Source organism: Otolemur garnettii, unplaced genomic scaffold (genome assembly GCF_000181295.1).
Source record: "Otolemur garnettii isolate 467f Iridium unplaced genomic scaffold, OtoGar3 scaffold00241, whole genome shotgun sequence".
Lineage (NCBI taxonomy): Eukaryota > Metazoa > Chordata > Mammalia > Primates > Galagidae > Otolemur > Otolemur garnettii.
This window is the reverse complement of record NW_003852636.1, coordinates 595,414-610,819: the sequence shown is the minus strand read 5'-3', so window position 1 is coordinate 610,819 and position 15,406 is coordinate 595,414. Positions and strand designations below refer to the sequence as shown.

The 15,406-nt window shown below is 38.4% G+C and overlaps 1 protein-coding gene across 2 annotated transcripts in view; it reads right to left on the bottom strand.

Moving 5' to 3' along the window:
- The window catches only part of YIPF6 (Yip1 domain family member 6), a 47,516-nt gene that overhangs the window by 6,806 nt on the left and 25,304 nt on the right, over positions 1–15,406 (bottom strand). For both annotated transcript variants that reach the window (XM_003802233.2, XM_023508299.1), the window contains exons 2-4: positions 13,799–13,927; positions 8,753–8,831; positions 2,630–2,672 (exon numbers count right to left, since the gene is read on the bottom strand). In XM_003802233.2, coding sequence (XP_003802281.1) covers positions 2,630–2,672; positions 8,753–8,831; positions 13,799–13,927 — 251 coding nt within the window. The remainder of the gene's footprint in view (positions 1–2,629; positions 2,673–8,752; positions 8,832–13,798; positions 13,928–15,406) is intronic.

Below are 15,406 nucleotides of genomic sequence, written 5' to 3'. Positions count from 1 at the left end.
TTTTTTTTTTTTTTTTTGCAGTTTGGCCAGGGCTGAGTTCGAACCCACCACCCTTGGTATATGGAGCCAGCACCCTACTCATTGAGCCGCAGGCGCCACCCTACAGTTCTTTTTTTATTATTATTTGGGATTCATTGAGGGTACAAAGAATTAGGTTACACTGATTGAATTCATTAGGTAAAGTCCCTCTTATAATTGTGTCCCACCCCCAAGAGGTGTGCCATACATCGTGACCCCCCATCCCCTTCTATTCCCCCTCTCCCCCCTCATTCCCATATCCTCCATCTTGTATTAGATGATCTACTGCCTTTGAATTAGAATTGAATACACTGGATTCTTGCTTCTCCATTCTTGTGATGCTTTACTAAGAAGAATGTGTTCCACCTCAATAACTCTAGGTTAATACAAAAGATGTAAAGTCTCCACCTTTTTAATGGCTGAATAGTATTCCATGGTATATGCATACCATGGTTGTTTAGATTTGTAATTCTTTGATTAAGGTTTTAGTTCACATATTTAAAAATGAAAAGTTTAGGCAGGTCACTCACACCTGTAATCCCAGCACTTGCAAGGGTAAGGAGGGTGGACTGCCTGAGCTTCACAGATTCGAGACCAGCCTAAGCCAGAGCAAGACCTTGTCTCTAAAAAAAATAGCCAGGCACTGTGGCGGGAGCCTGTAGTCCCAGCTACTTGAGAAGCTGAGGCAAGAGAATTACTTAAGCCTAGGAGTTGGAGGTTGCTGTGAGCTATGACACCACAATATTCTACCAAGGGTGACAAGTGAAATGGTGTCTAAAAAAATAAGTAAAATAAAATAAAAAGTTTATAAGCATATTTAGTTGTAGATATTTTTAAAAACTCAAAATACAGGGATTATTACCAAAGGACTTCACTTTGAATTTGAATCGTTGAAAAGTCACATAAATACTGTTTGTGTAAAATTTTATAAACATAACCTGTCTTGAATTTTGGACTTAGAATACTTGGGACTTGGTGTTAGTTTTCTTAGAAAAATAATAAATAATAGCAAACTTACAACCTCTCAATACACAGTACAGAGAATTGACACAGTAAGTCTTGCCCTGCTATGCTGCCTGCCAATACATGCAGCTTTTGTCTTCGATGGCTGTGTATATTCCAAGTCCTGAAAATCACATACAAAGAATTTGCCTGCACTCATCACTTATTGTCCAGAATCCCTATTGCTTCAGCATGCTCTGATGAAAAGAATATTAAGTAGCCTGGAAGGCAGGAAACCCTGATACTAATCCTAATCCTGTCACCAGATATGCCAGTTGATACCTTGACAATCCAGTTTTCTCTACAAATTGGTGGAGTTAAAATACATAATCTATATGACTAACCTTTCAAAACTAAATAAATTATATGCTCAGAGCTTCTAATATAAACCCTTCTATCAAGGCACTGGCCTACTTGTTTGATATGGTTATTAAGGGCATAAGACATAACACTTTTATACTTGAATTAATATATGCTCAATTAAATTAAAAATTAGTAGAAAAGTCAGTAATAAACTTGTTGAATTTCAAACCATAAATGCTTAGGTCTAGAAAGGGCCCTCACTTAGCTTGGCACCTGTAGCTCAGTGGCTAGGGCACCAGCCACGTACACCAGAGCTGGTGGGTTTGAATCCAGCCTGCATCTGTGAAACAACAATGACAACTACAACCAAAAAATAGCTGGGTATTGTGGCGGGTGCCTGTAGTCCCAGCTACTTGGGAGGCTGAGGCAAGAGAATCTCTTAAGCCCAATATTTTGAGGTTGCTGTGGGATGTAACGCCACAGCACTCTACCCAGGGTGATGGCTTGAGACTCTGTCTCAAAAAAAAAAGAAAAGGACCTTCACCATCTATCGATATGGACCCAGAGTGGCTAGTTGGGAAGATATATGTAATAATCACAGAAGTACAAAACAGGTAGTCAAGAAACCTGAGGCTGAATCCCAAGTCTATCACTGCACCTTTTTGAATCTGAGCTTATTTGTCAAAAAAGAAAAATAATATTGAATTCTTATTATGAGGGTAAAATAAGAAGTATATTAAAGTTTTCTGTGAACTGGGAAAATCATTATACAAACTTTGGTTAGTAGTTTGATAGCAGGGTCAGGATAAGAATCTAGAACTGAATTCTATAGTATTTTTTCCACTCTATCAATGACTATAGTCCCTTCTCCAATGAAACCTTCCTTTTCTTCTTCTGTTTTCCAGTTTATATATGATGAATATGGGAAAACACAGCACTTTGAAACACTTCTAATGTATTCTCCTTCTCATTCATATTTTCAGTAATAAAGAAAATTATATCTGCAAACACAGGACACTTTATAAATAATATAAGTGACTTACATTAATGATGGGGAAGTACATAAGAATAACTGTTGAATAGATATGTCTAAAACAGACTAAGAAATCATTGGTAAATAAAGGTGAACATAATTTCAACATCTCTAATTCCATTGTTTTTTAATTGATCTGGAAAGCTACTTGCCTTTTAAAGTACAATATGTCATAGAAATCCTAATGAAAAAGTCAATCAACATTCCCCTCAATTTTGAAAATCCAAAAAAAAGTCTAGTTTAGCTCAAATGACAAAGATGTTAAGTACTTACAATGCAAGTGTCACACAAAGGATCAAAGGGCCCCACAAATCCCCTATAAGGCAAGAAAAATGGAAGATGACTAAAAAGCAAACATATAATATTTTCTACATTTATTCCATTATCTACATCTCTCACTCTTAGAATTCAAACGTCAAGGCTCTCTTTGTCTGCCAAGCCTTCCTACATCTTCTATCCTACTACTTGCCCTCCCTGCTCCCTAATACTAAATGCTCTTCTTCACATATCCATCTTTTAAATCACCTTTCTCTCCATCTACTAAGCCACAATTCCAGCATGCTGTAAGTAAATACCAATGGACAGGCCAGGCATGATGGTGCATGCCTATAGCCCCAGCTACTCAGAAGGATGAGGCAAGAGGATCTCTTTAGCCCAAGAGTTTGAGGTTGCCATGAGCTATGATGCCATGACACTCTACCAAGGGTGACAGAAGTTATCTTAAAAAAAATAAATAAATACTAACAGACAAGCAGTTAGAAGACAGAGGTGCCCTACCCTATACCCTCAGAAAAAGACTACAGCCAAGACACTTTACCAATATGAGACTATTTTAGACAAGGTAAGTATAATCATGCTTATATTGCCCAGGTTGGTCTCAAACTCCTGGCCTCAAGTAATCCTCCTGCCTCACCCTGCTGAGCTGCTAGAATTACAGGTGTGAGCCACTGCACCTAGCAATTTACCCAAGTTTATATGTAGAGGTAGCCTCAGAACCTAGGTCTTCTGATCCTTAGTCCAAAGTTCTTGCCACTCTGTCCCACTGGTTCTCTTTAACTATTACGCTGAACTAATATGGAGTGGCTACTCTTATCTACATGAAACAGAGCCCAATATTGGTAATTTCATAAGGCTAAACTTTACCACATAACATGAAAGCTTTCTGAAAATCATAAAAGGTTCTGACAACATCAGCTCTAGCTAACAGGGGCCCTCAATCAAAAGTTGTTGAGGGCTCAGCACCTGTAGCTCACAAGCTAGGGTGCCAGCCACATAACACTGGAGCTGGTGGGTTTGAACCCAGCCCAGGACTGCCAAACAAGGACAACTACAACCAAAAAATAGCCAGGCATTGTGGCAGGTACCTGTAGTTCCAGCTACTTTGGAGGCTGAGGCAAGAGAATCACTTAAGTCTAAGAGTTTGAGGTTGCTGTGAGCTATGATGTCACGACACTCTACTGAGAGTGACATTATGAGACTCTACCTCAAAAAAGAAAAAAAAAATTGTTGAGTAGGCCAGGCTCAGTGGCTCATGCTTGTAATCCTTGCACTTTGAGAGGCCGAGACCAACCTGAACAAGAGCAAGACTCTGTCTCTACTAAAAATAGAAAAACCTCTAGCTGGGCATTGTAGCAGCTACCTGTAGTCCTAGCTACTCGGGATGCTGATGCAAAAGATTCTCTTTGAACCTAAGAGTGAAGTTGCTGTGAGCTATGATGCCAGAGAACTCTACCAAGGGCAACAAACTGAGACCCTGATTCAAAAAAAAATCTGCCTTGGCGCCTGTGGCTCAAGTGGCTAAGGCACCAGCCACATACACCTAAAGTGGCGGGTTCAAATCCAGCCCGGGCCTGCCAAAAAACAATGACGGCTGCAACCAAAAAATTGCCGGGCATTGTGGCAGGTGCCTGTGGTCCCAGCTACTTGGGAGGCTGAGGCAGGAGACTTGCTTGAGCACAGGAGTTGGAGGTTGCTGTGAGCTGTGATGCCATGGCATTCTACCCAGGGGGATAGCTTGAGGCTCTGTCTCAAAAACAAAAAACAAAAACCTTTTGCATAGCTATACAAATTGCATTTTATACTAGATGTTATTACAAAACAAACGGTTTTTAAAAATTTATAAAATTAAAGAAGTATAAAATTTTAAATTTAATTTATAAATTTATAAAAGTTAAAAAGTTATAGTAAGCTAAGATTAATTTATTATTGAAGAAAGAAACCAAAATTTTATAAATTTACTGTAGTGGAAGTGTACAGTAATGTCCTAGGGCAAGGCCTTCATGTTCACTTACCACTCACTCACAGACTCAGCCAGAACATCTTCCAGCCCCACAAGCTCTATTCCTGATAAATCCCCTCTATAGCTTGATGCCTGTAGCACAGTGGTTATAGCGCCAGCCACATATACCAAGGCTGGCGGGTTCGAACCCAGCCCTGGACAGCTAAACAATGACAATGGCAACAAAAAATAGCTGGGCGTTGTGGTAGGCACCTGTAGTCCCAACCACTTGGGAGGCTGAGGCAAGAGAAATCACTTAAACCCAAGTTTCAGGTTGCTATGAGCTGTGACACAGTAAGACTGTCTCAAAACAAAACAAAAAAATACCCTCTATAGGTGTGCCATTTTTAAATCTTTTATACTGTTTTCACTGTAGATTTTCTATGTTTGGATGTTTAGATACACAAATACTTAACATTGTGTTACAAATGCCTATAGTATTCAGTGCAGTAACATGCTGTACAGGCTTATAGGCTAGGAGTGATAGGCTACACCACATAAACTAGCTAGAGTACAGGAGGCTAGATCATCTAAGTTTGAAGTACACAATATGATGTCTGCACAACAAAATTGTCTAATGATGGATTTCTCAGAATGTAACCCTGTTGTTAAGTGATATGTGACTATACAAACATTAATACACTGTTTTTTAAATATACTGAAAAATATTTTTAATTCATAGAAAATCCATAATTTTTAGTTCTTTTGTTATTCTAAAATATATAACATACTATTTACCATTTTGACCATGTATTTTTTTTAAGAGACAGAGTCTTACTTTGTCACTCAGACAGGAGTACAATAGTCTGATCACAGCTCACTGTGGCCTTAAACCTCTGGGCTCAAGTTATTTTCCTGTTTCAGCCTCCCAAAGCACTAAAATTACAGGTGTAAGCCCGTCCCCATTTTAAGCAGTTCTAAGCATATAGTTCAGCGGCATTAAGTACGTTCACACTGCTGTACAACCATAACTATCCATCCATCTCTAGAAATTTTTCATCTTTCCAAACTGAAACTCTATAGCCATGAAATAATTCACCCATTCCCATCCACACAAGCCCCTAGGTACCACAATTCTACTTTCTTTCTCTATGAATTTGACTACTCTAGGTATCTATCATAAGTGGATGAGTATTTGTCCTATTGCATCTAGCTCATTTCACTTAGCATGTTTTCATCCATGTGGTAACTCATTCCTTCTTCAGGCTGAATAATATTCCATTTATATATGGTATACACCGTGGCATGTATCACATTTTGTTTATCCATCCATCAATGGAAATTTGAGCTGTTTCCAACTTTCAGCTACTGTGAATAATGCTGCTATGAACATGGATGCACAAATAATCTATTTCAGTCCATTTTCAGTTCTTCTGGGTATATACCTAAAAGTGAAATTACAGCTCAGCACCTGTAGCTCAGTGGCTACGGAGCCAGCCACATACACAGAGCTGGTGGGTTCAAACCTGGCCTGAGGCCTGCTAAACAACAATGACAAAATCAACAACAAAAAAATAGCCAAGCAATGTGGCAGGCACCTGTAGTCCCAGCTACTTAGGAGGCTGAGGCAAGAGAATTGCTTAAGCCCAAGAGTTGGAGGTTGCTGTGAGCTATGATGCCCCAGCACTCTACTGAGGGTGACAAAGTGAGACTCTGTCTCTAAAAAAAAAATGTGAAATTACTATATCATATAGTAACTATGTTTAATTGTTTAAGAATCCGCCATATTGTTTTCTACAGCTACTGTACCATTTTGTATTCTCATTAGCAATGCATAATAAGTATTCCAATTTTTCAATACCCTCCCAACATTTATTTCCTGTTTTTTCTTTTTTGTTTGGTTGGGTTTTTTTGAGACAGTCTCACTCTATTGCCCCAGGTTAGAGTGCTATGGCGTCATAGTTCACAGCAACCTCATTCTCCTGGGTTCAAGCAATTCTGCCTCAGCCTCCCAAGTAGCTGGGATTACAGATGCCCACCATGACACCCAGCTAATTTTTCCAACTTTAGTAGAGACAGGGTCTGGGTCTTGCTCTTGTTCAGGCAGGTCTTGAACTCATGAGCACAAGCAATCCACCCACCTTGGCCTCCCAGAGTGCCAGGATTATAGGCATGAGCTACTGCACTCAGTCTATTTTTTTACCAATAGCCATCCTAATAGGTGTGTAGTGCTATCTTATTGTGGGGTTTTTCTAAAGCTATTCTTAAGTCACAGATTTTTTCCCTGCTACTTTGCAAAGGGCTATAATAACAGGGTAGGGCAAAAGTGCAAATTCCTAGCCATGACTTGCTCATCCTTTGTGCCAGTCTATCCCTCTATTCCCACAAAGTTTGGGAATAAACTTGAACATATGACACAGCTAAGATTTAATATTCATTAACAAGTTAACACATTGACTAACACAATGATTCTGCATTTTGACTGGAGCAACCTTGCTACAAACAGTAGCAGTGAGTGGAAAGGATATATTCACATATGGAGCAACAGTGGTAACATGGAAAGGGCACTGAACTAGAAACTGTGTTCTAATCCTGCCTGTGTGATTCCGACAAGACACAGATTCTCTGGGACTCATTTTTCTCATCTGTAAAATAGAAATACTCCTATTTCAGAAAGCTGTTATAAGGATTATGTAAGATAATATGTACGTGCATGGGTAGGCATGCTGTGCCAGGTGATTTATACGCATTATCATCTCTACTCCTCACATGTGAAATACATGTTACCATCTCCACTATAACTTCAGCCACAGAAACATTAGCTGTCTTATTCAAGATCACACACCTAGTGATGAAACCACTATTCCTACCCAGATTTGTCCAGTATACCAGTAGTAGCAAATCAGTTTCAAATCACATGTCAGCTATAACTCACAGTGCCCTGTTAAGAAAGACTGTGCCACTGCATCCAGCCGCCACACACAGAGTGACAACATACCTGCCTTGTATTTGACATCCCTGTATTACAACTGAAATGCTGCCAAAATAGGAAGTATACTCGTGTACGACATCGTTGTTACTATTCTGAAACAGCTGATTTGATTTTTCTGATAAAAGGTAATAAGGAAACCAAGATAGCTTGAAAAGAAAAGAAAAATAAGAAACCTAACAATTTTAAGAAAAAATTCTAAGACCATAATTTATTGTACTGTTTTGATAGAACCCTTTAACAATAACAAAGAAGGCTTGGCGCCTGTAGCTCAATGGCTAGGGGGCCAGCCACATACACCGGAGCTGGTGGATTCAAACTCAGCCCAGGCCTGCCAAACAATAATGACAACTACAACCAAAAAATAGCTAAGCATTGTGGTGGGTGCCTGTAGTCCTAGCTACTTGGGAGGCTGAGGCAAGAGAATCGCTTAAGCCCAATTGAGGTTGCTGTGAGCTGTGACACCATGACACTCTACCCAGGGCAACATAGTGGGACTCTGTCTCAAAAAAACAAAAAACAATCATCAGGCAAATTGATAGTTTAAAAAATAGAAATGTTAGGCGGTGCCTGTGGCTCAGTGAGTAGGGCGCTGGCCCCATATACCAAGAGTGGTGGGTTTGAACCGGGCCCCAGCCAAATAGCAACAACAACAAAAAAATAGCCAGGTATTGTGACGGGCACCTGTAGTCCCAGCTACTCGGGAGGCTGAGGCAAGAAAACTGCCTAAGCCCAAGAGCTAGAGGTTGCTGTGAGCTGTGACATCACAGCACTCTGCCAAGGGGGAAAGAGTGAGACTGTTTCTTAAAAAAAAATAGAAATGTCAGGAAAGGTACTATTAATTTATTAATCATTAATGGGTATTTACTATTATTCTAATTTAACACTCAAACATTTGCCTTTCCCTAGCAGATTCCAGAAATATTTTTTGAAGTGTTTACTATAGCATTTTTCAGGTAATGACATACAGTCTACATTTATTGATGAGGACAATATAGGAAGTAAAATCTTTCAACCACTGAACTTCCATTCTAAATTTTTAATTTCTTCCAAAAATGTCACTTAAATATTAATTTACATATTTTTATCCTGAAAAATGATATCCATTTTATTACTACAGAGCCTTTACCTTATACTATGATAAGGTACAGTGAGATGAAGCAAATCTCCAAAAACCTCATATACTTACAATCTCTTAAAAGAGTATTACTTTTCCTTGGGTACAAAACATGCATGAATTTTTTCCCAACAGCTTTTAGATCACGCATCTGAAAAACACAAACAACTTATTATATTGTGACGATCATGGTTGTGAGGCAGACCCCTCACTTAATTTGCTAACATCTCTTTTATTTATTTTTTAGTATTGAGACAGAGTCTCACTATTTTACCCTCAGTAAAGTACCATGGCATCACAGCTCATAGCAACCACAAACTCTTAGGCTTAAGAGATTCTCTTGCCTCAGCCTCCCATATAGCTGGGACTACAGGTGCCTGCCACAACTGGCCTAGCCATTTTTTCTGTTGTTGTTGGAGTTGTCATTGTTGTTTAGCTGGCCTAGGCCGGGTTTGAACCCACCAGCCTCGGTGCGTGTGGCCAGTGCCGTAACCACTGTGCTAAGGGTGCTAAGCCAAATCTCTTTTATTTCAATCACCTGGGAACCTTCACTGAATTTTCTTTTTTTTTTTATTAAATCATATTTGTGCACATTAATACTATCATGGGATACGGTGTGTTGTTTCCATATATAATTTGAAATACTTTCATCCAATTGACCAACATAGCCATCATGTCATTCTCACAATTGTTGTGTTAAGACATTTATATTCAACATTTAGAAAGATTCACATGTACCCTTATAGGATAAATCATAGGCGTGATCCTCGCAATCACCTTCCCTTCACCTATCCTCTCCCCTCCCCTCCCCTCCCTCTCCCCATATTCTTGGACTACAATTGGACTATAGCTTTCCTATGATAGGTAACAATTAGTTTCATAATAGGGTTGAGTACATTGGATACTTTTTCCATTCTTGAAATACTTTGCTGAGAAGAACATTTTCCAGCTCCATTCATGTAAACATGAAGGAGGTAAAGTCTCCATCTTTCTTTATGGCTGCATAGTATTCCATGGTGTACATACGCCACAATGTATTGACCCATTCATGGGTCGATGGGCACTTGGGCTTCTTCCATGACCTAGCAATTGTGAATTGGGCTGCAATGAACATTCTGATACAGTCATCTGTATTGTAGTGTGATTTTTGGTCTTCACGATATATAACTAGCAGAGGAATTATAGGATCAAAAGGCAGATCTATATTTAGTTCTCTAAGTGTTCTCCATATGACTTTCCAAAAGGGACATATTAGTTTACAATCCCACCAGCAGTGTAGAAGTGTTCCCTTTTCTCCATAACCCTGCCAGCATCTGTGATTTTGGTACTTTGTGATATGGGCCAATCTTACTGGTGTTAGACGATATCTCAAAGTAGTTTTGATCTGCATTTCTCTGATGATTAGGGATGATGAGCATTTTTTCATATATCAGTAGGCCATGTGTCTGTCTTCTTCAGAGAAGTTTCTCTTTAAGTCTCTTGCCCACCCTGAGATGGGATCACTTGTTCTCCTCTTGCTAATACGTTTGCGTTCTCTGTGGATTCTGGTTATTAGACCTTTGTCGGAGACATAACCAGCAAATATCTTTTCCCATTCTGAGGGCTATCTGCTTGCTTTATTTACTGTGCTCTTGGCGGTGCAGAAGCTTTTTAATTTGAGGAGGTCCCAGTAGTATATTTTTGATGTTGCTTCAACTGCCCGGGGGGTCCTCCTCATAAAATATTCGCCCAGGCCAATTTCTTCAAGAGTTTTCCCTACACTTTCTTCTAGTGTTTTTATAGTTTCATGTCTTAAATTTAAGGCTTTAATCCAGTGAGAGGCTATCTTAGTTAGTGGTGACAAGTGTGGGTCTAGTTTCAGTTTTCTGCAGGTTGCCAGCCAGTTCGTCCAGCACCATTTGTTAAATAGGGAATTTTTTCCCCACTCGATGTTTTTAATTGGCTTGTCAAAGATCATATAGCAATTAAGTAGCTGGGTTCATCTCTTGGTTCTCTATTCTGTCCCATACATCTAGCTCTGTTTTTGTGCCAGTACCATACTGTTTTGATCATAATGGATTTATAGTATAGTTTGATGTTTGGTAGCATGATTCCTTCTGCTTTGTTTTTGTTTCTGAGTAATGTCTTGGCTATTCGAGGTTTTTTCTGATTCCATATAAAATGAAGTATTATTTTTTGAGATCTTTAAAGTATGACAATGGAACTGTAATAAATTAAATTTAATTGCATTAAAATTATATATTGCTTTAGGTAGTATAGACATTTTAACAATGTTAATTTTTCCCAGCCATGAGCAAGGTATGTTTTTCCATTTGTTAGCATTTTCAGCTATTTCTTTTCTTAGAGTTTCATAGTTCTCTTTGTAGAGATCTTTCACATTCTTCATTAGGTAAACTCCTAAATATTTCATCTTCTTTGACTGTGAATGGAATAAAATTCTTGACTGTTTTTTCAGCTTGATTATTGTTGGTATATATAAAGGCTACTGACTTATGGGTGTTGATTTTGTAACCTGAGACGCTGCTGTATTCCTTGATCAATTCTAAGAGTTTTGTAGAAGAGTCCCTGGTGTTTTCCAGGTATACGATCATGTTATCTGCAAAGAGTGAAAGTTTGATCTCTTCTGATCCTATGTGAATACCCTTGATTGTCTTTTCCTCCCTAATTGCTATGGCTAAAACTTCCATTACAATGTTAAAGAGCAATAAGGGACAATGGGCAACCTTGCCTGGTTCCTGCTCTCAGTGAAAATGATTTCAATTTAATTCCATTCAATACGATATTGGCTATGGGTTTGCTGTAGATGGCCTCTATCAATTTGAGAAAAGTCCCTTCTATGCCAATTTTCTTAAGTGTTCTAATCATGAATGGATGCTAGATATTGTCAAAAGCTTTTTCTGCATCAATTGAGAGGATCATATGGTATTTGTTTTTTAATTTGTTTATGTGGTGAATTACGTTTATAGATTTGCGTATGTTGAACCAGCCTTGAGATCCCAGGATAAAACCCACCTAGTCATGGTGTATAATCTGTTTGATGCGTTGCTAGATTCTGTTTGTTAGGATCTTGTTGAATATTTTCACATCAACATTCATTAGCGATATTGGTCTATAATTTTCTTTTCTTGCTGGGTCTTTTCCTGGTTTGGGGGTGAGGGTGATGTTTGCTTCATAGAATGTGTTGAGTAGTATTCCGTCTTTTTCTGTATTTTGAAAAAGGTTAAGTAGTATAGGTATTAGCTCTTCTTTAAAAGTTTGGTAGAATTCTGACGTGAGGCCATCTGGTCTCAGGCTTTTCTTTGTAGGGAGATGTTGTATAGTTGATGCTATTTCAGAGCTTGATATGGGCCTTTTGACATTTCCACTTGGTTCTAAGTCTTAGAAGGTGGCGTGCTTCTAAGTATTGGTCAATTTCCTTCAGATTTTCATATTTCTGAGAAAAAAGTTTCTTTCAGTATTCATGGAGGATTTCTTGAATTTCTGAGGGGTCTGCTGTAATTCTGTCTTTACCATTTCTAATTGATGAAATTAGAGATTTAACTCTTTTTTTTTCTTGGTTAAGTTGGCCAATGGCTTAGCTTTTTTTTTAACCTTTTCAAAAAACCAACTTTTCGATTTGTTAAACTGTTGTATAATCCTTTTTTTCTTTTTTTTTCTGTTTTTTAATTTTATTTTTTATTAGATCATAATTGTGTACATTAATTCTATCATAGGATACAATATGTTGCTTCCATATACAGTTTGGAAAACTCTCATCCAACTGGCTAACATAGCCATCATGACTTTCTCATAATTTTTGTGTTAAGACATTTATATTCAACCTTTAGACTAATTCACATGTACCCTAAGAGGATAAATTATAGGCGTGATCCCCACAATATCATTCTCTTCACCCATCCTCCCCCCCCCCTTTCCCCATAGTCTTGGCCTCCATTTGGATTATAGCTTTCCTAAGATAGCTAACAATTAGTTTCATAATAGTGTTGAGTACATTGGATACTTTTTCTTCCATTCTTGAGATACTTTGCTAAGGAGGACATTTTCCAACTCCATCCATGTAAACATGAAGGAGGCAAGGTCTCCATCTTTCTTTGTGGCTGCATAGTATTCCATGATGTACATATACCACAATTTATTGATCCATTCACGGGTCGATGGACACTTGGGTAATTCTTTTTTCAATATCATTTAATTCTACTCTAATTTTGGTTCTTCACTGAATTTTCGAGCTAACTCCAGTTCAACCCCCTTCGCTACAAACCAACCAGAGAGGTAGATATGCTTCATCTATTAACTCCTTAAGCTAACATTTTTCCATATCAACCAGTTCTGTTTTAACTTTGAGAACTGTGTAAAAGAGAAGTTCAACCCTCTAAATATGCTACTTAAGGAAACGTAACAGCACTATGAAAAGCTGCTCTGCAAAATACAGTATATGACATTTAATTCATACAAGATGAAGTCCCAAGGGCCTATCAGCCTGCTCCTTACATACCACATTCCTTGTAATATATAAAATAATTTCCAACATTCCCAAATTCATAGATAAATGAATCCCAGAAGATAGGTATGAAAGAAAAGCAAGATATTTGAGGAAAGGTTCATTAATGCAAATATAACCTCTCAAAATACAGAGATAATTCTGTCCTAGTTTTTTCACCTATCTATATCATTAAAAATTCTTTGTAAGGATAGTTTTTAATAGTTTTTTAGCATTCTACTACATAGATGTAATATAACTTATTAAATAATTAACTAATATCCCATCTGTTGTTAATTTGCTTCCAACTTTCCTCTATTACATGTACAAGAATGCTATAATGAATATCTTTGCATTCTGATATTTTTCTATGTTCAAAAAGTATTTTTCACTTCATTTTGGGGGATGCAAAATTATTTGTTTAAAAAGATTTGAACATTTTAAGACTCATAACACCTATTATAGCCAAATTGCTCTTCAAATAGGCTATACCAAATTATTCTCTAGGGGAGAATCTTAAGCTTCAATAAACAAAACATACTAAAAAATCAGTGAACCAAATGAAAATACTGCACAGTATTATCAGTTATTTAGTCCCATGATATCAAACAGAAGTTCTCTCAACTAGTCTAACTTACGATGGTATTCTGAACAGATTCATTCAATGTGGAACTGTCAAATTCCCGAATTTGAGATCTCACAGGAATGGTGATTTCTCCTTCCACAGGGATATCTTGTGAGATAGATATATCTGAAAGGCCTGCAAACTGAGAAAAGTCAAGAGAGAAAAAAATTTAAGTCAGTAATAAGCTGCAGCATTCCTCAGAGATGGCATCATTTCCAGGACAGTAGGGACCATGTCTTTCTACAGGGTATTACATAGTAGTTTAAGTAGGTGTTAGCTATACAGACATTAAGCAATGGCGTTAACTATAATTCTCACCTGCTTATTTAATTTGGAGGAGATGAAATATAATGAAATAGTATATAATGTAAATGCCACAGGCATTTTCTTGCCCTCTAATATTTGGTTTCTTTTCAGCATGAAATCTTCATATTGACTCATGCTCAAAGACTGAGATAATAACCACAGAGATTTAAAAACTGCCATAATGTATACTATGATGTGAGCCACCATGCCTTTAAGGCCAGGCACAGTGGCTCATGCCTGTAATTCTAGCACTATGGGAGGCCAAGGTGGGTGGACTGCCTGAGCTCACGGGTTCAAGACCAGCCTGAGTAAGAGTGAGACCCTGTCTCTAAAAATCAGCTGGGCGTTGTGGCAGGTGCCTGTAGTCCCAAGCCACTTCGGAGGCTGAGACAGAGAATTAATTACTTGAGCCAAGAGGTTGAGATTGCTGTGAGCTATGTCGTCACAGCACTCTGTCAAGGGTGAGAAAGTGAGACTCTGTCTCAAAAAAAAAAAAAAACCTTCCAGCAAACAATTCAACTATATACATAACATTTTTTTTTTTTTGAGACAGAGCCTCAAGCTACCGCCCTGGGTAGAGTGCCATAGCATCACAGCTCACAGCAAACCAAGCAATTTTCTTGCCTCAGCTTTCCAAGTAGCTGGGACTACAGGTGCCTGCCACAACACCCGGCTATTTTTTAATTGTAGTTGTTTCTTGTTGTTTGGCAGGCCCAGGCTGGATTCAAACCCACCACCTCTGGTGTATGTGGCTGGCATCTTAGCTGCTTGAGCTACAGGCGCTACCTACATAACATTTTTTTAAGTACAGTAGAACCTCCATAATTGACCACCTTCCTACATAGACCAACTCAGTAAGTTGACCCAATTTTCACTGACAGGATATGTTACACATGTACCTGCGAGTACAGTAGGCCTAGTTTCTTAGGTTGACCACCTCCGTATGTTGCCCAGTTTCTTACAATCTTTTGGGTGGTCAACTTATAGAGGTTCTACTGTGTAAGAAATAAGCCATATAACTTTTTTTCCTGATAGAGCTCAGTAAATTTCACCCCAAATTATGACTCCTTGGTACAAAAACAGTATTTCTTTTTTATTGTTGGGGATTTATTGAGGGTACAAGAAACCAGGTTATACTGATTGCATTTGTTAGGTATAGTCCCTCCTACAATTGTGCCTTACCCGCAAAAGGTGTATCATGGCTCGGCGCCTGTGGCTCAAGTGGCTAAGGCGCCAGCCACATACACCTAAGGTGGCAGGATCGAATCCAGCCAGGGCCTCCAAAAAACAATGATGGTTGCAACCAAAAAAAAAA